General features: G+C 29.7%; 1 protein-coding gene across 3 annotated transcripts; it reads left to right on the plus strand.

Annotated features, from left to right (window-relative positions):
- The first annotated feature begins 1,427 nt into the window (after positions 1-1,427).
- LOC141455436 (B-cell linker protein) lies at positions 1,428-15,317 on the plus strand. 3 transcript variants are annotated; one of them, XM_074130514.1, is made up of 6 exons: positions 1,438-1,557; positions 2,820-3,008; positions 10,210-10,530; positions 11,863-11,934; positions 12,738-12,883; positions 13,974-15,317. In XM_074130514.1, the coding sequence occupies exons 3-6, from the start codon at positions 10,335-10,337 to the stop codon at positions 14,148-14,150; spliced, it is 591 nt and encodes a 196-aa protein (XP_073986615.1). In that variant the 5' UTR covers positions 1,438-1,557; positions 2,820-3,008; positions 10,210-10,334; the 3' UTR covers positions 14,151-15,317. The 3 variants fall into 3 exon arrangements, with proteins under 3 accessions (XP_073986616.1, XP_073986615.1, XP_073986614.1); XM_074130515.1 differs by lacking the exon at positions 2,820-3,008 and having other exon boundaries at positions 1,428-1,557; XM_074130513.1 differs by lacking the exons at positions 1,438-1,557; positions 2,820-3,008 and adding an exon at positions 8,420-8,657.
- The last annotated feature ends 7,777 nt before the right edge of the window (positions 15,318-23,094 follow it).

Here is a 23,094-nt window from a genome sequence, read left to right on the forward strand (position 1 = left end):
AGAATATATTTGTTTACAGTAGAAGCATTAAAGATAAGATCATTTTGCCTTAACGAATAAGTATTATTTTCTGTTATTAAATTTTAGTTAATATTTCAGTTTAATATACTTGTACATATACATAAATTAGTTAAATTAAGTTTACGTATTGCACGCAGTTTATATTGATTTTTATTTCATTGTATTGGAAAATTATAGCACAGAACCCCTGTAATGTGTATATTTAAACACTAAATACAGAACATTTATCTATCTATCTATCATAGAAGTTCTTGACACATTTCTACAAAAATTAAATACAGTAACTTTTCAGTATCTTTATATTATAAAGAGCAGTAAAAATTTTTGTACGATAATAAGAAATCAAAGAATTACATTTTTTGGTAAAAATATAGACTGCAGAAAATCTGCTAATCGAAGTGAATTTTTAGGAGGGCTTTTCCACATCAGTAACAGCTCTTACGATTTTTTTTTTTAAAGTTGTACAAAACAGCTGTACCAAATGATGATCACTTTCTAATTCAAAGAACGTTTTAAAAGTGCATTGTTCATTAAAGAAAACTTTACTTTCAGTATTTATCTAATTTTTATCAGTTCTGAAATTGGCATCTTCAAAAGAATTCATGAAATCTCATCCTAATATCCTCCAGGCTAAGATAGCGCCACTACTTTTAAGTAGAAAATCATTTGAAGATTCTTATTCAGAAGAGTTTCATCGTTTCCAGCATGAAATTTTTGGACTACAATTTCTGAGATTGCAGACGATATTCGGAGTAACAATAGGATGCCCATAAGAGTAAGGAGTAGCTCATTCATGGTAGGTAACTGCTCATCATTCAACGTAAAATATCTTGAGAGGAAAGTCAGTGATTCAGATATCAGCAATAATTGCATACGTGCGCAGTACATTTGGCATTTAAGATACTCTTTTAAGGTTTTTAGTACGTCAAAAAGGATTGTAAAACAATAAAAACATTTGGAGTATTCGTTTTAGGTTAATTTTTTTTTAAAAAAAAGAACAACGCTTAAAAAGTAATATCATTAAAGGCAGGATCATTACTAGAAAATTAAAAAACATTAGTTTTTCAAGTTGAAAAAAAAATCTATAAATAAAAGAAACTAATTTTTACGACGTTTTGGAAGTTTTCATACATTGTTTGAATTTTTGGACTCATTTGATGAGGAACGAAATTTTCATTCTTTTCTTAATCGAATCTGATACGTTTTGTTTAATTTTCGACGCATATTTTTCAACACTTAAAAATGCCTTTATTTATACTCTCTTAAGGAAAAAAAACAAACTTTTTTATGTTTAAATAATAAAAGGTGTGGGCGTTCTGAATACATTTAACTCTAATAAAGAAATAAGGAACTCAAGTAAAACCGTTTATAGCGCTAGATAGTAATAATCTCACATCACAAACTTGGCATTTACGTGAGATAAGGGGATATCACTGGTTTTAGTAGACGACTTTTGCATTTGTTAAAAATTCAATTTTACAGTTTTGTTGCAGTGCTGTTTGGATGCATATTTGGATATTCTAGCACATTTTCATGGTATGCAGTACATTACTAATCATTTCAAACTATTATTTTTACACATTTAAGGGAACAGTTTTTTTTTTTTTTATGAATCAATTATTGCTTGCCCAGAGAGTTCTAAATTCACAACATGGTTGCAGGCTGGAATGCAAAGATGCTTCGAAGGATTTATTTTTTTACGATGGAGAGTTTTTGGTTTTAGAAGTAAATTTATTACTTTTTCGTTTCTACATTATTCTTACATTACGGAAACAACTCGAACTCTTTCTTAATTGGATTGCTTCCGAAGATAATTTAGCCATTATCATGATCTGATTAGAGTGTAAAATAAACTATTACAATTGACTTTCCAATTTTATGTACGAGTACTATGCCAAATATTCTATATCAGGGATGGTGAACCTTTTTGAGATGTGGGTCAAAAGTTTGTTCATTTTTTTTTAGCTCTTTGGTCACTAAATGCCCATTTGCCCCAAAGTTAAGTTTAAAAATTTTTAACTGAATATTTCAAAACTAAACATCTTTAAAATTCAGTTGACTTAACGGGTAAAACGGGACGGAACAAGTGCTATGGAAGACTCTTTTTACAAACATAATTGAACAAAACCTTACAAAAGTGTGTTTTATCTGAAGAAAAATCTAAATATGGTTATTTGCTTTCGGTTGTCGATTTTTTTAACAAACAAAATGTGAGTAAAATTTTACATTTTATTTTGGAAACACTTTTGCTTTATTTTAAATACTATGAAAGCATTTGTCGTCATTTGCGTTTTAGAACTGTTATGATCAAACTAAAGGTTATAGATAAAATTTAAATTGCTTTACAGATAGAATATAAATTATCCACACAATTAGAAAATCTAAATCAACCCGCGTCAACAAACAAATGGTTGCCTAGCAATTGTGGGTCAGTGAAAAAGCTTGCTTGGGTCATAGGTTCGCCATCACTATTCTATATCAATAGTCTCAGCAATACCCGTCAATATCTCAATACCAAACTGGTCAAAGTCAATTCCTCGTTGTCTTTGGTATTGTGCCACTCGATCTAAATCATAAACCGTGTGAAACTGTCTATCTCCAAATTACTTTCTAAATTTTTCTTCTTAAAAATGGCCTATTCGCGATCAATGGTCTCAGATCGAAATGTGGGTTCGAGGATCAACACTGAATTTCCACACCAAAGCAATATCAGCACGCCTTGAAGTGCCATCAATATCCACTCTTTGGTGTCAAGGGAAGCATATTTTAAAAATACTTTTTTTTGTTTGTATTTCCAGTTCAAATATAGATAGAGTGTTATGAAGCATTGTAAGAGAAATCAAACATTTTCACCAATGTAGAATTAATCTCTGCTGATGGATGGAAATTCGAAAAAAGTCAAAAATAAGGGAAACAAATGCGCCAAGACGAATACAATCGACAAAATATGAAAAATTCCCAAAATTTTTAAAGACAGTTAAGAACACGTAAATATGAATTTAATGTAATAAATCTTTTATTTTTTTTTTTTTTAATGGGAATAACTATTGTGTTGTGTCCGATTTCTCTTTTCAAATCTTCCAATTTGTGTGAAAGAGAAGCGGCTTCTTAAACCGCTATTTCGTGCACTAGGAACCTTGAAAATAAACCGCTGATATCTGTAATTGAAAACTGCTAAGAACGCAATAAATTCTGCTCTAGCAGCGACATCAAGGAAATAGGCATGCTTCCATAAGAAATGTTTAGTTTTTAAATGTCAAAGAAGGACTTATAATGGTTCTAAATCCCAGTTAAGTAGACTTAAGGGTAGATCAGTCCAAACAGTAGGGTGATATTATATGGGGACGTGGTAAGTGGTGGTAAAACATTGTTAGTAAATGCAGTCATGTAATTGGGTAATCCCTCTTTGGCCACACATTGCCCTCTTACTTTTTTTGAGGTTAAAAAAAAGTCATGGGGCTGACTTACCACTTACACTCGTACCTAAACCACACACCTTGCTATAGAAACTATTGAATTGTCTATTGCATTTATCTCTACATTTAACTCATACCTAGGGACAGTGGAGTGAATAAATATATGTATACAATAACGGCTTATTTATACTATATTCAGAATCAAAATGGTTAAATTCATTGAATATCAATGATGTTCTTATACTAATTTATCATTGACGGATCTGGAGAGTTGCTGTGTTCGTATAATGTAATTCTATTCGAGTAACAAGCTCCATTTAGATACGTCGTTATTAGAATTGGTAAACATTTAATATCCTTACCCCAAACTTAATATCTAGAAACATTTAAATCTAAAAATTATTGAAGATTATAAATTTTTTATACTTCCAGGATGTGTGTTTGAAGAAGAGATATTTTGGATTGATCATCATCTCCATTCGAATTCCAAAGTCATTCCAAACCTCTTTAAAGTAAAGAAATAAATACAATTGAAGGTGCTTCATTATTATCAATGGCGACCAGAAACTTCGACAATGTTCTGTCTTGCGAACAATTCCCGAGTTATTGGCTCCTAGAAAGAAAAAGTACTGGGCTAAGCCCTGGACTTGAACTGAAAGTACTTTCCATCTCTCCGAATTTTCGTTGTTTTAATATTAATTTAAAGATCTGGAACCCTCTCAGAGCATCGAAAGTCTTTGGACATGGTTCTCTGGGTGTGGACAGCACTGGCCATGTACTGTACTTCGTAGTAAGAGAAAACCTTAGATTTAAACCTGCCACATCTGGTAGAACTAGAGCTTAGGATTGAACTAAGAGAGACATAATTTTCGCACTCCATTCTTTTAAGAACAGTAATAATCCTAAGTGGTGCACTTATAATATAATTAAATGCGACTTCTTACTTTGAAAAAAAATTCTCAATTAAAACCTGCATTTACTGCGATGAAATTCTCCAGTTATTTTGGGATTATTAAGGCTTCAGAAAAATATAATTCAAGTAAAATTAGAATAAAGCTTATGAATTTTCTTGGAGGAACATTTTCTTTCCTGCAGCAACAGTGAACGCACTGCCTTTTTACGTTAGCACTCATTCAGTCGGCAATGTCTCACTCAACAATAATCAAACGACTAATGCTCAACACAGGTGTAAAAGTTAACCATATAATAAATTGAACACGCGTTGAAAGAATTCTGCTTGAGAAGTTTTGGACGAGGCGAACGCTTATGAAAGAATACGAAGCGAATATAATGGTGGTTTGTTGTAAAAGGTGAAAAAGTGTGATGTTCTATAAGAGATCTGAGAAAAGCCGCTTTAGCAAAGTGGAGAGGATACCCTTGTTAACTTAAATAATCAATACAAACGATCTCTAGTGAAGCGTGACCAAGCGGCTTTAGAAGGGCCGAAGGGCGTACCTAGGCTCGTCATGTGTCACCTTTCGTCACAGTCACTCATTTGTACATTCAACTCACACAAACATGCAGCCCAAACATGTATCTTCAGTAAGTTGTTTGTATTTGTACTCTAATACCAAACACTGTAAAGCAATATCGCTTGATTTTAATTGGTTGATTTTCTAAAATCAAACCCCTTTCTCGTGAAGCCAATTCCAAATATATTCAACCCTACGTACTTTTCCTTATTTACTCTAATTGAAGAAAAGCAAATATTTTGAAAGAATCAGAGTTGCCTACATTTCAATCTATTATTTTCGATGAAATTTCATGTAAAAGGAATGTTTTCTCGTTTCAGCTAATATGCTTTTAGCGTAGAAACCCCAAGTTCTTTGTTACAAAATACTAAGTCTCTTTATTAACAACTACAAAAAAAAAAAAAAAAAAAAAACAACCTTTAAGCTAACAAATAAGCGAAAGCCATTTTAATTTTATGTATTCAGTTTAGTAACATCATTATTTCCTTTATCACTGTTTTTATTTTATATTATTACTTTCTTTTAGGTATAAAACATTGTTTAGGGAAACAAGGGAAAAGATAAAACAAAACACATTCAAGAAACTTTACTTAATTTTTAGATAATAAATAGCAAGAAACTTAATAAACCCATTGATCTGATTTAAACACTACACAAAGTAAATAAAAATGTGTGTGAACAAAAATTAAAAAATATAAAAATACAAAATGATTTCAAACATTGTGTCAAACAGTAAAATAACTATTCATTTTTTAAATTTTAATCCAAAAAAAGGAGCGTAAAATGATCACAATAATTGGATTTAAATATTGCTAAAACTGAACCTGAATCGAGTTTTGCAAATCGTATGTAATAATTTAAAACACAGTAAAAGAATTAATCACATTTTATGGAATTTCTTAATGTTTTCAACAGATCTTGTTATTTGTTATACCCAAAGAAATCAGAATACCTCAAATTGATATTAATTTTAAAACAATGCATTAAACTGGTATTAAAAGTTATCAATTTAACTCAATATTAGCGGGTCTGCATGAAGCATGAATTATTGGAATTATACAGTCGTATGATATAAAAAGATTTGTCTAAACAAACTTGTACAAATTTAGGGGAAAAGTTGTTAAACAAAACTTTTGTCATTTTATTCATTAGTTTTTCATTCAACCCACCAGAGCGCTGTTATAGCCGGTGTGACAATTAAAAATCTTAAATAATTGAGTTGTTTTCCGACAACGAAGTACCATTCCCGGAGACTAGAGATGTGGTGCGCCTATTTTAGAGCTACAGAAAATTCGTATTTACTTTTGACATCGTCATGCACACGAAATTGCGAAATTTACTTCTGAAAGTTTCCAATTTTCTGAACAAATTCATCTTTAGACTTTCGTGGGACATTGTGAGAAAATTTGTAATGAACTTTATGAGTAGAAATACTTCCTCTATAAGAATTTTTTTAAGCTGAAGATCGATCTAATGGAAAATAGGTAAAACTTCGAAACCGTCTGAAACGTTCACTTTTTTTTGTCAAAGATACTAACTTAGCATTCAAAAAGTATTCAAACTTGAACATTTTCTGGGATTTTGAGACTACTCTATAAGTCATAAAGCAGCCCCTAATCTAGTTTTCCTAACTACTTTTCTATATTTTGGTTTTGTTTCTGCAGTAAAGTGTCGCTTGGAATATACTATTTTTAAGAGGATGGCATAGTTGACATCAGACTGTGCCGGCAAATAGAGCGGCACCATCACAACCTAGGACAGTTTATATAACAATACCACTGGTCCAAAAGCTCTATATTGTATGTTGTGTTTGAAGTACGCCGTTCTGACTGCCCGTAAGAAATAAATATCACCAATGGATTCTCCACTTCAGTACAAGAAAAAAGAGACCTTTCTTAAGTTATTGTAGAGCGTAACCCATAAGTTTATTGTAATAAATATGAACGCCCCGTTCTGCTCTTTTACAACCTACCTTGCTCCATTTATACAGACGTCCAACATCTAAAGAGGTGTTACAAATTCTGGTGAAAAATTTAATGTAACTAATTGCCATTTTACTTTTGGTAAATTAGTCTGCGGAACACAACAATCAGTTTTCGGAAGGATTTGTTATTACTTAAAGAAACACTCTCGGTGTAACGTCGTTAGAAATACTTGTCCTGCTCGGTACGAAAATAAATATTTCGATTTGGCGCTTAAACATCTTTATTCAATGTGGAAGAGTGGAGAGCTTCAGTTTTGGCGATCCACTAGCAAGTTCTGAACTAAGTACGACTTTAACGAATCTATCCTCGTGTCAGATGGGTTAGTCCTTTCGTAGCCTTCACTCGTTAAAATAAGATTAAAAATGTAAATTGACTATTCGAAACTTGATAAGTTTTTTCCCTTCAAGAATTGTATGTTTCTACTTACAAACACAAATTTTCGTCTAATATGTATTTAAAAAATTAAATTTTGGTAGACGATCACTCTCCTTCACAAGGTGTACCTCACTTCGGTTCTTTAAGTCACGTGAGATGGGTTTACGTTAAGGAGACCGCTGCCATGCACTTTTAATTCCTGAAAATCTACAATTAGGGAATTGTAGCAGCGAGCCATTTTCTCTCACATAAAATAAACATAAACCTACTTTTTTAATTATCTAAAAATATAGAAAATAAAAAATATTATTTAATTTTTAGTCTTTTAACGATTTCTCCTAAAAGAAATCGAACGAATTAATATTAAACTATTTTTTAACTTTTCAAAAACGCGTTCTACATTTAATTTCAAATGTGAAATTTTTATTTAGTGTATTGTGGGCATCATGCCAAAATACGAATTCACTGAATTGCCAGCATGTTAATGGTATATTGGAGTGAAATTAAAATAAAAGAGAATTTAATGAACACAACATTAAATAATTTAAACGATTTTGTAAATTTTGATGCTTGAAAAAAAATGTCTGAAATATATTTACCATATTTGAAAGAGTTGCAAAATATTGCAAATAAAATAATATGAAATGAATAATCCCTAATTATTAGAGAGGAATTTAAGGAATATGCAACAACAAATCTCATTTAATAATCCCCATTTTCTAAAAATATCTTTTTTTATTGGTATCGTAAATCTTTATAATGAATGGGTGTTTTACTTTAAAACTAAGATTTTTAAGTTTTTTGTGAACCTGTTAAAAGTAGATACTCAATTATTGTTGCAATATCTATCGCCCGAATTGTACAATAATTTTTATAATTGCGCTGAGGATTGTTGGATTGTGTCCATTTAAAAATTAAAAAAAAGTTCCACTTTCACAATGCTCTATTAATTATTGAAGAAGAAAATCAACAATCATGCACAACTACAATATAAAATAACTAAAAGCCCCAAATGTTTCCTCATTAAATTTGACATTTGCAAAATAATATGTTTTGATGATAATAAATAAGATTGGCCTATTGTCAGTGTTGTTATGTAAAGAGTTGTGGGTATTCATAACCAATTGTGATCCTAATTCTACCATATTTAGCTGAGTTCCCAGGATCTTAACTCACTAAACATACACATTGGTACTGTACGACATCTGGGCAGACAAACCCATCTTTCTCCTACTGCTCTAAATATCGTTTGTAAAAAACTTTACCCATATAACACTCTTTTCAAAGATCTCCCCACTTGTTCATTCAACTTCTAACTTAACTAAGTCATTATTTAATACACCAACAAGTGCTTCATGCTTTTAAGTGACTCTGGGAATTTATTTGAGGTAAACTATTTTTATCTATATTTAGTTTTAAATATTAGCCTTTATAAATGTTTATTGTTGCGGTAGTTTGTTTTTATACAATTTGGTAATCAAATCTTTTTTCTTGTTGTATAATATTTATGTAATACCTGAACGGATTAATTTAAAGTGACAAAAATCCTTATTATCTCTCGGAGGCGATTTTTATAGACAGTCTACTTTTACAGTAATTCGGTTTTTTACAGATTTTGTAACGTATAAAAATAAACAGTCATAGTTTTGTGGTTTTACCAGATATTATAACAATTTATCAAAAAATAGGAGAGCTTTTTTTACTTTTTAAAAATAAAATTTAGCATTTATTAAAAATTCTTAATTATCAAGGAAATCTAACAAAAAATTACCAAACCTCTTCTTTTCACATATTACTTAATTTTTTTTTACTCCTGAGAACAAGTTTTGGGATTGTGTTCTGTTTTCAAAATGGTTTTTAGTTAATTTATTCTTTATCATGTAGTAATGTGTATCTACTTTGATGACTAAAAAAATATCTTTAAACAGAAAAATTGTGGAATAATCAAACTTTACATTTTGACTAGGGTACTTGAATGTCCCTAATGTAATATCATCCTAACTCCTGGTAGCAATCTTTATTTTATTTTTTTGTATCTTAAAAGCAGTCATTCACTCGTTCATGTTCCCATGGAATTTTTAAAGTTTGGGTTCTACTTTTTTTGTTTCATTAATTAGGATGCAGCAGTAGCAGCATTGGAGCTAGCATTTTCAGATAAATTAGGCTAACTACTTCAACCATTAATCTGCCATATCCGAGCAGAAATTTTGCCCTAGCTTCCAACGAATTCCACTTCCCTACATGAATTATGGAAAACCCTTCTTTAAAACCCGAATGTTATTCATTTCATCAAAACAAATTAATATTAAGTAAGGGAAATATATAATATAATGGCAATGTATTTTTTTATTTTAAACAATGGATTACGTAAGATCAACCAACTTGTCCTTTCTTCCCGAAGAGGATGTTAAGAGAGAACGAGAGAGAGAAAAAATGATGCGGTTGTGTGAAAATTAAGAGGCTTCATTAATTTTATTCTGGTACCTGGAAATAGTGTCATTACATCCGAACCCTGCGAATTTAAATTTCTTCTAAAAAAAAAAAAAAATAATAATAATCCTTCAATAACTTAAGATAAGTAGCATGTGTCACATAAATAGGTCAGGCTTTGTACATGTTTGTAAAATTTGTGCTTCTTTTTGGTAAAACGTCGAGCATAGAATTGTATTCTTACTGAAGGGTTTTAGTTGAAGAAAATTACTTAGTTTCGAGGACTAAAATGTTTCTTAATTGTGAAGCGAAAAACGCACAGACTTTTGCTGCATAAAGATGTTGTTAATTTTGATTATTTATAAGCCTATCTCAATAAATTATTTCAGTTTTATGTAAATGATTTCACATCGAATGTTGAAGGTTTATTGTGAACAGGGTTAAAGAATTTTTTAAGTAATTATTTTGTTACAGAAATAAGTACATAATTTTCTTATTTTATCAATTCAGGTTATCGATGAATTTTATAACTACCTATGAAAATTGCACAAAGGAGCAATTACAATTTTTGGAATATCAAACCTATGGTGCATTTAAAGTTATGCTGGAATGAGAATAGAAGAAGATTAATTTGAATGTGCTTTTATATACGGATATTCAGGGCTTTAGTACATAACTTAGCCGTCAGACTTTGGACTGATTTTGTTGATTGGATAGTGGTTTGGAAAAGACGTTTCATTTATCGCTGCCATCGACTTGTATCTAGATATGATGACGTTGGTCCAGTGGAAAGTACTGTCAGCTATCCAGCTACAGATCAGTCGGACATTGGTCAGTATGTCTTTAATAATTGTATGTATGTTGTTTGATTATAAATGGAATGTAACGCTAGCCTAAGAGAAAAGGATGGATTAATGATTCACTTTCTATTACTTAAAGAATCAACAAATACATACTTTAAAATAATTTTGAAGCTCACATTATGTTGTGATTGAATGTAAGCAAAACAGAATAAAAACCAGCAGAAGATTTAATTCGATTCCACAAGCAGTGAATAAACACTCTTCATACCTAAAAATGCAGTCTAATTGTGATTTTTTTCTCTTAAAAATTACACAATTCTCTCAAAAACGATTCCTAGATTTTCATATGTAATTTTTCATTTACTACCTTCATACTAAAACTTGTTCAAAGAAAATTGATTTTTGAGCTTTGATTTCCCTTAAATTTGGTGCGCAAACTATAATTTTACACACTAGTTGCTCAATTTCTTTTATTACCTGTCATTTGATAAGTTGATTTCGCTGATGTTAGATTATAGTTACTCATCCAGGGAGAAATCCCTTGTTGAATTTTAATCTTGAAGAATTTTCTTCATACTTATAATTGAACTAAATATATAACCTACTTTAAAAATGTGTATGATAGCACGGCATTACACTGAAATGTTATTATTTTAATGTTAAGCCTACCCACATCCATCAGAGGATTTCTTAGTAGAATTTTCTTGAAAAGAATATTATAAATAAAAATTACAGATATGCATGGATTCACTATTTATATGAAGTAATTACCAAATTGTTTGCGAAAATAATTATAAACTAGCAAAAATCCATTCAGTAAAAAGGCATCTCCAATTGAGGAATTTTATTGGCTAAGCTCCCGTCGGAACAGAGTGATAGAACAAAGTTTGAGTTTCTTTCAGTTTGTTTTTGTTTCTGAGCTGTTTTTTTCACACTCACACACAAAACTTTGAACCCCTCAAAACTCCTTTTTTTCTAATAGAACTTCTAATAGAAAAAAAATTGATTGGTAACAATACGTACATATCTTATGTAGCAGTAATAAGAAAAATAAAATAGATTTTGTTTAGGAGCAAGTTAATATTGCATTCATTTAATTTAATGACTTAATTATTCAATTGTTAAGGTCATTTTTAAACGGACTTTTTATATATTTATATCAGACTTGTCTGATGATGATTTGAAACCATCATTGTTAAAATCTACTGGATAGTAATCTGAAGAAATATCGGACTAACATTTCTTCTTTCAGTCAAAATTTAAGATAAGATTGCTTTTTTAAATGCAATTTTTTCATTAGAATAATGAAATATTACATAATTAATATAAATTAACTTAATTTAAACCATTATTTTTGTAGCGACTGGTTTAGAAGATAAACCATGGTATCATGCGGTAGATAGAAGAAAAGCTCATGAACTAGTGTATACTGGTAAGACAATATATAAGTTGAAATTTATAAAAAGCTAATTATTGCAAGTACAGAGTTCTACTAACAAAATATAAATACATAAGAGTAGGCAAATAACTAAAAAAATTGAGGATTATTAAGTTAACCTTTACAAAAGGTAGGACAGATCTATTGTTAAAATTAAAATACAAAAAATTTCCTCTCAATGTTTTCCAAAAATTATCAATATTGTTTGGCTCATTGTTATCATTTATCATTCATTATTTACAGAAAATTTAATATAAAGCACAGAATTCCATACCATGATTATCAATAAAATGAAACAAACTTCTGCTTGTTCTTATGGGACATTTTCTATTTTAATTTAAATTCATTATAGAATTTTGGTTATTTTTTTTATTTTATATGGTGATTCCAAACCCTGTTCAAACATTACCTCTTCATTCAAACAGTGGATATTATGATTTTCTCCAAAGTCTATCAAATTATTGTTAAATATTCTGCTTAATTTCTTCTGAAAATATCAGAAAAATTAATATATATATATTAATTATTTTTCAATAGAAATTGCCTTGTGTCAAATTTAAATAATATCTATTTATTCATACAGACTTAACGTTTAACTACCAAATGAATCTTGTAAGATTGTCAATATAAACGCTATTTACAATTGATATCCCTCAATAATGATTAATTACCAGTTGGCCCAGCATTTCATGATAATTGTTTTCTTCTTCTTGACGTTTGCTGTGAAGCATATAACCACGGCCTCCTTACAATAATTAAGTAAATTAGAAAATTCAAGCTATTTATTATTGGTTCAGGCGGTGATGGGTGCTACTTAGTTAGACCGTCTTCCACACATCCGCTAACTTTAACCTTGTGGTTTGGAAATCGACCTTACAACATTGCTATTAGAAAGAGAGAAGATGGCAAAGTAGCTCTTGGTACCAGGAAGAACAATGAGAGGGTAAGTACTAGCAAGTTTTCCTTTTATTAATTGTCCAACACCGGTATAATGAAGTATTGTTATGTCTCATCATAACTAGGTTTACTATTATATTAGGTAAAAGTGTGCTTCCCATACTTCATTAGAATGCCTGACGTCGGAATGAACAATTTGTAACGCGGAACATCTGTAGATATGCCTTGCCGTTGTATCTCATATTGCACAACGGTCTCTTCAGCGATTCAACTGTGCCAATTCTATGAAATGAAATGGTGCTGAAAATGACGAGTCTAAACAATGCTGTTTCTAAGGCTTTTTGTAAGTTCAATGTGAGTTTTTTTCTTTTGGCCAACAAGAACAGCACGACGTTTGCCCTCGCAATGCTCTCTCCTTTCCTCGGTGAAACTTTCCCAGTAGCAGTGACTACTATTTTAGTGTTAATTAGTGAAATAGGCAATTCGAACTGGGCTTATTCATCTTCAATCTAAGCAGATCGGTCCCCTATTCGATGTCCAAATCTCTCAATGTGCTGGAACGATTGCAAAGCCGCCCCTTCACCAACCTTAGTGATAGCGACATCTGAAAACTCTACAACTGTCTAAAAATTTGTTAGTAACCGCTTCGTAAACCGCCTTTGAGACGTATATCTTTGGCACAGATATACAAAATTTTCTAAGTAAAGACAGATGTCAACTATTTCTTTGAACTATTTGTATTGTATAATAACCTCTAAAAGGTAAAATAAAAGGCTAAAACCTAATTATAGACTGAGAACTATTTGAATTATTTATGTTATTATTATTATTGTAGTTGTTTCTGTAAATTGGATATTGATCCGTTTTTTATTTAAAAAGAAAATAAAATAATACTGTAATTTTTTTAAAGTAATATAAAATTAGTATTCACAAATTTAATGTTGAAAAAATAAAGAGGCTACAGTTTATTGTGTTGTTCGCAAGAAGTGTACGATATTACAGAGAGTTCGTAAACCATTGAATAAAGAAATTCACTCACAAATGTATTTAACTTAAACATACTGTTGAGTTAAATGTTACATGTTTTACTATACTATCTTACGATTCCTTAATTCAAAACTTATGACTTGTTTTAGACTTTTACAAATATAGAAGAAATGATAAAATTTTATGAAACTGAAGAACTGATACTATTCAGCTGTGGAGAAAGAACTGGAAAGTGTGCCTTACGCTCAACACCTGACAGAATACCTTTGGCGATTGAAAAGGAGAGGAAACAATTAAGGCACATCCTTATACACATACCTCAATAGCAGTATTCTGCTATTTCCACATAAAGGAGGCCCTTTATGAAACCTACTTTAATATTTTATTTAATGTTTTACTTTTAATAAAATGATAATGAGAATATAGGGAAGGGATTAGCTTCGCTGTTAGCATATTGGATTCCCAAACGGAGATCCCGGGTTCTAATACAGCTGCCCTCAGATTTTCTTTCCTAGCAGCTTTTTACAGCTCACTGTACGGTGATGCACAGTTTTATCTGTAAAAAGAAAACACTGGTAGTGCCGGCAGTGCACTGAAAAAGCTTCCGGCGCCAAAAACCTCAGATGTTGACGTGCCTTAAATCATTAAAATAATAATAATAATATTGAGAATAAAAGTTTTTATGAAGAATGTAAACAAAAAATATATCTTTTTAAGAGAAATAAATGCATCAAATTACAAGTAAAGCTTGTACATAATTAGCTTGTGTAAATAAAACTTTAGCATTTTTTTTTTGTAATTTATTGAGTTTTGAATAATTATTCTGTGATATATTTATCTTTAATTGTTGTGCTGTACATTTTGATCAATTATGTAGTGTGTAGTATTTAATTTTAAATGTAAATTTGCTTCGTATTTATTCATGAAGCTAAAAATAACTGAAATAATTTAATTTATAAAGTATTAAGATAAATTTAAAAAAAGGCATTTTCTAAAAATCTGTACTTCTGGAAGTATAGCTTAAACAGAATTCAGTCTTATTGGGTGTACACAGACTTGAGAAAATGAGTTGGATCCTCTTCTTTTCCCAATCTAATTTTTTTTTTTTGCATCAAAATGAAAAATAAAAATGTTTCATGTCTGAAGCATAGAATAAAAAAGACAAATTTCATAGCAGTTGAGTAATTTATACCAAATGGACTGAAATTATGGCATTTAATGAATCTTTCTTCTCCTAAGCATGTGTTGCAATGGTTGCTTATTAATTTTATTTTTGTTCAAAAACTTTTTTATATTAATGTACCAAATATTAGATAATTGTAATAGAATAAATCTTTAAACCTTTTTAAACGCCATTTCAGAGATTAAATATTATAATCTAACTAATTTTTATTTATTATAAAAATTCTTTTAATTTTTCTTAAATCATATGTTAAAAAAGCGCAACTGTAAAAATGAATCTTGCAAATTAAAATAGTAAACGTGCTATTTTTGAGCTTTTTTTTTTATTTATTTATTTGTCATTTAAAATCTGCCAAAAATATAATCAGTGCATCTGATGTTGATTACTTTTCTTGACTGAATAACTGGAGGAGAGAAGCTGCCCATTTGACAGCTCTCTATCTCTTTCTACTTCAGTAACAACTTGTCTGTTTCAGTTTATTGACTGTACAGAGTACTCCTTAACTCTAGGTAGATCTCTCTATTAAGCGCAGAAATTACAAGGTAATTATGGTGCTGAGAAAGTAGATTCTTTTATGGAATGTCGTCTGCCTTCACAATAAACTAAATGAAATTGAAGCTAAAGATTTAGCTTTCTGCTAATAATCAATCGTCAACGTCTGACTCGTCAATAGGTCGTCAGTTTTTATACCTTATATAAATTGGATTATTTTTTTAATATGTTACCTTTCGTTAAACGACAGGGAACATCTTTTGTCACTATTATGGCAATCTAAAAATGTCTTTCATCAATATTATTATCAAATTTAGTAAACTCTCTAACCTCGGTTATAAATAATAAATATACTACAACTATGGCAGTCAGTAAGGATGAGATAGAATGAGAATTGGCATCTTACTTTTAGTAGGAATCTATTGATCTTCTTACTATCTACCGGCTAGTCCTTCAACTAAAATAGGTACTAATAGTGCCTGTAGGTGCCAGCAGCATGTTACTTTCTAATACTTGGGACATGCCAAAATTTAAAATTGAATTTTTCTAGGGAATATCCGTTTTGATGTTTGCTAGTCTGCAAAAAATATTTTTTAGAAGTTTGTGAGCGTCAGGAAGCTGACAATTTATATTTCGATTGAACTTTGCACTTATTCTACTTTACTGAATAGATGTTTCATTTTTTCTAAAAACAACTCCAACAATGTTTTCCAATTTTTGCGAATTCATTCCAATCATGTTGTTCTAGATTTAGCTGAAATATTTATATATAAAATTCCCGAAAAGTTCTATTAAAATTACTTCGACGAGAAACTTATCTTTGGAGTCCTCCGCTGGTTACATTTTAAATAATAAGTTTCCACTAACCTCTTGTGGATTTACAAAAATGCACAAATTAATAATTGTGTCTTCCAACTCATCGAAACCAGTACACTTTCTTAAATCATACAGATAAAATTCCAAGTTATGTTCCAAAGTGCCGTTTCGGTGAAATGTACAGTTTAATAAATTATGAGGAATTAAATGTGCTTAAAAATTAACAATAATAATGAAATAGAAGAAAAAATATTAAAACAAAAAAGTAAAAATTAATTAATCTTAAAGTTACTGCATTAAAGAGATTTGAACAACGTATGTTGTTTGTTGATTCAGGTCCAGGACTCCACTTAACTTATTTACCCTCCTTAAAAACAAAAAATCTCAGTTAATTAAAACAAATATTTTTATTAATTCTTGAATATATACAAAAACATATTTATATAAATACTAAAATATGAAGTAAATATCAATAAATTTCCATGGTGAGATTGAAATTTTACCTTTTTAGGATGAGATTATAAATTATTACACCTGTTGCACACATGGATAGATGCTCCTTACGGATCATCAGTGATTTTATCCGTCATATTATGCTTTTTGTTTTAGAGTTCTGATCGCTTTCAGATTTCCATCTCCCTACCTGAAAAGATGGATATCTGAGGAGAGCTCCAGCATTGCTATGAAGGATGAAAACACTAAAATTAAACCTACGCAACGTTGTTCTGTAATCGTTGAATTTATTATTATATTATCAAAGTTGCATTTGAATTTAATAGTTGAAATGATGCCCTTAAGGGAGAACACAGTCAACCTTTAGATCAGTGCTCGCTTACAGATAATTAATTAATTTTATGTCTGAATTAATAAATTTTCATTGTAGACGCTATAAGACATTTATTTGTAACCATTTTTTATATGTATTGGCGTATAACAAGAACAAGGGTTCACATCGGAATACATAAACATACCTGAAGTTAAAGGATAAAAAGTAAACAGCTAAGTATTTCTCTTTAACATCTTGCAACGCCTCAGCTCTAAGTGTGGCTAATCATATTGGTTTCTATGTCTTAAAAAAAAAAAGGAAAAGAACAAGTAGAATAAATAAATAATGTAAATTTTGCATAAGGATTGTGCATCACCAAATTTACATTTCAGAAATAATTTTTTTAATAATAGTTATGATTTGTTCAAACATTAAGAAAATTATACAACAATTTAGAAATATAAAATTTGGTAAAAACGCTGGAATGTTTATAAGAGCATTAATTTTTTTTTTTTAATCATAAAACTTTTTATTGCTGTTTAAGATCTAGTTTTGATGCATATTGACAACACCCTGCCTTATTCATTCATAAATTCATTGATTCATAGTTTAACTAGCTGATAATATTTTGAATTAATGGACTCGTAAACAAAAAATTCTTGGACCTAAGAAATCTAAATCACACTAAACAAAAATAATATATTGTTTTTATTTGTTTGTTTTTGTAATGTTTACATTCTGTTAAATAATGTACAATGTTTCATAATTGAACTGTGTCCATTTGTTAAGATGGGATACTCCCAGGGGGCCCTGTCGAACTCTCTATTAATCCAACTCAATTTAAAAAAAAACAAAAAAAAACAGCTATTTGCTTTTTCTAAAAGTCTGGTAACAAAATTACTTGTAGAAGAAACATTCATTTAATTTGAAACTGATTCAGCTTGCAACCATACAATTAACTTATACTCACAATTCGAATAGTTTATGACTAAATATAAATATTTAAAATGTTATTTTAATAATACAATAACAATCAGTAGGTCACAAAATTTGTTGGTCAAAGAAGCTGATTTTAAAATACGTAAAATAAGTATTTAATTATTTATAGATCATGCTATTGTACTGCAAAGGGTAAAATTAATTTAGAAATTTAGAGCATGTTTTAGCAATCTACCAGGATAAGGTGGTAGTTTATATCGACCTATTCTTATTAGATATATTAGATCAGCAACATAATGTCAATAAAGTGCAATAAAATAGCAAGCAATAAAATGTATTTACCTGATTTTATTTGAAAGAGAAAGGTGCCAGTTTGAAGTTAGCGGCGACGAAGAAAGCCTACTAATTGTTTCATACAATGTTAAATGATTAAAATAATATTCAATAAAATAAAATTTAAATTATTATAACGAAATATTAACTAATGTATTAACCCATTAAAAAAAACAAACAACTAAGCATTTTTTTAATCAGGTATATTCAGTTACCCAAAACATTTTGGCGAAATTGTGCTTGGTTCATCGTAGCTACAATCTACTTTTTCTTTCTTTTTTTTTGCCTAATGGGCGAATCGCTAAAACATGCTTTATATGGTTATTTGTGACACATTATTGCATTGGTAACATTACTAACTATAATATCAGATTTATAATTAATTAAGGGTCATACATAGTACACATTAATAAAATTATCAGCCAAAAAATATTTACAATTTGAGTTATTCTAGGCTATCAAAATGACTTAGAAAAACGATTCAGAAAATGTTTAAAATAAATTTAGCAATTAAATACTTAAGAATATAATAACAATTCATATTTATTTTTACTTAATACTTGACAGAAAATTTATCACATGAATTACGAAACATCGTAATTATCATCTCCTGGTACTTAGTAATAATATCCGGGTCAGAAATAAACAAAACTCAAATTTTTTTTGTCACATAAAACCGACGCTTGGCTCTCACAGTGGGTTCAGCGCTTCTAGAAAATAAAGATAAATATTGGTAATTGTGTTATTTGGCTAAGCTATCTGAGGTCGTGCGCACTAAAACTTTTTCCTGCCAGTTACTTCGGATAGAGCATGTGAAACAATAATAAGTTACACTTTGAGATAATGTATTTAGATGTCTTCCAAGTACAAAACATTGGTTCTCAGAAAATGATTAGTAGCGTCTATTTTATTTTATTTGTATTTTTTAAAGCACAATTATTTAGTTCCCAACTTCTTGTTAATACCATTTCGCTGGTTTCCTTCTCTGCTATTATAATGTACAGACCTCCAGTCATCGTAATTCAGAAAGAAAATCACAGTAGGCTATATCACTCAAAAACAAGAGGTAGATCCATCGGAAGTGTTAATTCAAAATACTTTTACCCAATTTTAAACAATCTACCAGGTTATAAATAAATGCAATGTAGGGAAGGGATTAGCTCAGTTGGTAGCGCGGTGGATAAGCAAGCTGGAGTCCGTATTCAAATTCCATGCCTACTACATTTCCTTTTCCGAGAAGCCTCTACATTGGGAATGTTTTATTAAATGTTAACCGCTCAATAAATGCCGTGATTCTCACTTAGAGTTTACAAAGTAAAATCTACCCCGGTCCCGCTTATCGTAATATACCAGAACGTTTTGTAAAATTAGCAACATGTACTTTTACATAACAATAGCACCTAATAGAACTCTTAATGGATCACAACCAATAAATCATTTATTTTCCATAGTTTTACACAATGTAAACCATTGTTTAATGTTTAATCTATTAAATCTAAATGCCATCAGGAATATGCATATCTGATGTTTCCACAATCCCGAAGATGAGACTACGTTTGGGACTAAACATAACCTATTGGTCATACAAAATTACACAATTGTAAAAAGGAAATATAGCAGAAAGAATTTCGAATAACATTTCAGTAAAAAAAAAAAAAAAAAAAAAAACTTAAAATACGAAATAGAATTGTTAATTATTTGCCTAACTTTTTATCACAAAGGTACGGTTGGCCGTATTAACGATTACCTTAAAGTTAAAAAGAAAATAAATAACCATTTCATAATATGTACATAATACATTAGTTTAAATATTTTAGTACACCATACACTATCACACCAATATTTAAAAACTGGATCTCACTCATATCGTTCTAAATACTAACAAATAGTTTAAGCTCGAAAATGTATAGTATAGAATGCTAGTTTATACAATTACATTTATTAACACTATTTTAAGTAATAATGGAGTTTATTAAAGTAAGAAGTTTTCTCTTCAATTTCACTTTTCTTCCTTTTTCTTTTTTTTTGTGGTTTTCATGAACGGAACCGTGGTTTAAAAATAATTAGTCTGTACAGATCGTAAAAGAGGTGGCTAAATTTGTACTCAAATAGGAAATCCTTTATTTTTGGTAACAGCAACCGAAATACACCAAAGTTTAGATATTTTAATTTTATTATTACATTAACTATGAAAACGAAAATAGCTTTTTTGGCTAAAGACTATAGCAGGTGACAACATGAAATTTAATATAAATAAAATAAATACAACATTTTTGTTGGGTAGAAACTGCTCATATTTGCTAATTTGTTGTTTTTTAAAATTTATACGTAGCGCTTTAAGATAAAATCTAAAAAAAAAAAAATTGTAAAGTCCTAAGAATAAAGCATGCTAAAAATATATATTATACTCATTTATATTAGCTGAGAATTATAATTATCGAAAATCGTTGATAAATTGGCCAGAATGCCAGAATTTAAGTTGGTTGAAACTCATTACTTAGAACAAAAAAAATGAAAAAAAAATTATTGTATATAAAATTTATTTTATAAAATAAATGGTTCTCTAGAGAATAGTTATGCTGCAGTCAACTTCAGCCAGATTCAGCTGGAACTGAAGACATTAGTAGTAAAGAGTTTTGTTATCAACCATTGTTCAAAGCTATTGGTCGGCTATGTGGTCAAATCAACGATGCTGGACAATGTCAAAGAGTCATTGAGAGCAATTGACATGTGTCACAAACATGTGTAACAAACACCATGCTACAACGGATATAATCTTTGATCTTTGACATCTGATCAAAAATTTGACAGAAAATTCACGCTTAAAACAAATGGTAGCTACTCCAGTTTAACCAGTTTAATTTTGAAATGAGAAAGAAAACAAATATCAATGCAATTAATGAATATCTTCAGTAGTTTTAACTGCATACTGCAAGCAACTGGTAAATTGAAGGATATGGTATTTCAGAGATATTCGTACCCATCCAGAAAAGACAGCAGACTTCAAATTCTATTCTTTAAGACCATTCAAGAAACGTGTTGAATTACAGAGGGTGTGCCAAGCCAACTGAAGGAACAGTCACAAGTTCTGATCGATAGTTGCACTGAAAAATTCTGGTCATGAATGATTAAAATTCTGACGCGCTTTAATATTTTTTTTAAAAAAAGTAAAAAAAATGTTTCGCTCAATGTTGGTGTACTTGCTTACGGTTAGTAGGTCGGCTAACCTGGACTCTGAGTCACTTAGCCATCTAGAATTAATTTAGAATCCTATTTAGGTTGAAACAAGTCCTGTATTCGCAGCAAATGAGAGTACTAGAGGTGTAATACCAAAGGCCAAAGGCAATCTACCTAAAACAGTCCGCCGAAAGCCATTTATAAACATAACAGATAGGGCATTCATTGTACCTAATAAGAAATTCACCAAAGTAAATTATTACAATTAAAAATGTAAAAGCAAATATTAACTTGTGATGCAGTGTGATAAAAAATAACAAAATCCTTTAACAATTATGCAATTATAATGGTATTATTTGAAAATAAATTAAACAAATGAATAAATGAACTGTACATATACAAATATATTATCAGTGATTACAATTATCATAATGACTCGCATGGAAGCTCTTCGCCTATAGTATTCTATTCCACATTAAAAACACATTTTCAAAAAAAAAAAAATTCTCCTATTAATAAACAGGCTTTGCAAATATGAATTTACAGGAAAAAAATCAGTCAACTAAAAATATATATAATTTTCCTGAATTTTTATTCTGATTTTTAATTATTATTTATTTTATATTTTCTGTTACCCCTTCATTTCATTACTATACGATTTTCATTATTTCATGGATCTAAGTGTATAATGTTGCATTAAATTAATGTTCTCTCACAATTAAAAAATTAATTAAATTTTGATGCTAGTATTTCTTTTTAGTCAAATTTATCATAGTTATCAAAATGAGCAGAAAATTTTAGGTCAGTAATTCTTGTTAAGTAAAGGATTTTTATAGCTAAAAAAAAAAATACTTTTGGCACAGATTCTTCGACTGCTTTAATGGTTTGTTCTTCAATTAAACAGAATTGTCTTAAGTTACATTAAAATATGCACAATCATCCATTTTTTAAGAAAAAAAAAATATAGAATGTAATGTGTGTGATAAAGTACTTCTATTAGGTATTCAACATTCATTAGGTGAAGTTCAATCAAAGAGGATTGGACCTTCGTTATTTGAGGGGAAAGCCAATAATCTGTTGGTGTATTAAAAGCACTACTTCAAAGAAGAGAGAACTTTAGTGTTATAATCAACTTCATTAAAACCCACAGTAAATTGAAAATCACTTTAAGACTTCATCTCTGGTAGATATGTTTGGTTTTCATTTTTTTATGCATTATTTTTTTTTTATTACGTATTTTTAATTCATTTTAGTTCAGTAATTTTCGTGTGTTAAAAACACTGAATAAAGAACACAAGATCGCCAAGAAATGAAATAAAACTTAGTCGATGAGAGCAGTTTGTTTACTGAGGACTTGGTTTAACTTTAATTTGCTTAACGCCGAAGGCCAGCTTTATAAGAACCCTTTGTAACAAATGGTCCAATTTTACAACCAGCCACTCCCGTACTCTCATTTTTTTCCCTCACTCTGTTCATTTAAGCTAATTATTATTTTTTTTTTTCACTAAGAGTTTCGTATAAGCAATTTATTCATTTTTCCTCACGTTTATTTTCGTTTTTAATT

Source organism: Rhodnius prolixus, unplaced genomic scaffold (genome assembly GCF_049639745.1).
Source record: "Rhodnius prolixus isolate KJV_2025 unplaced genomic scaffold, Rpr scaffold_4, whole genome shotgun sequence".
NCBI lineage: Eukaryota > Metazoa > Arthropoda > Insecta > Hemiptera > Reduviidae > Rhodnius > Rhodnius prolixus.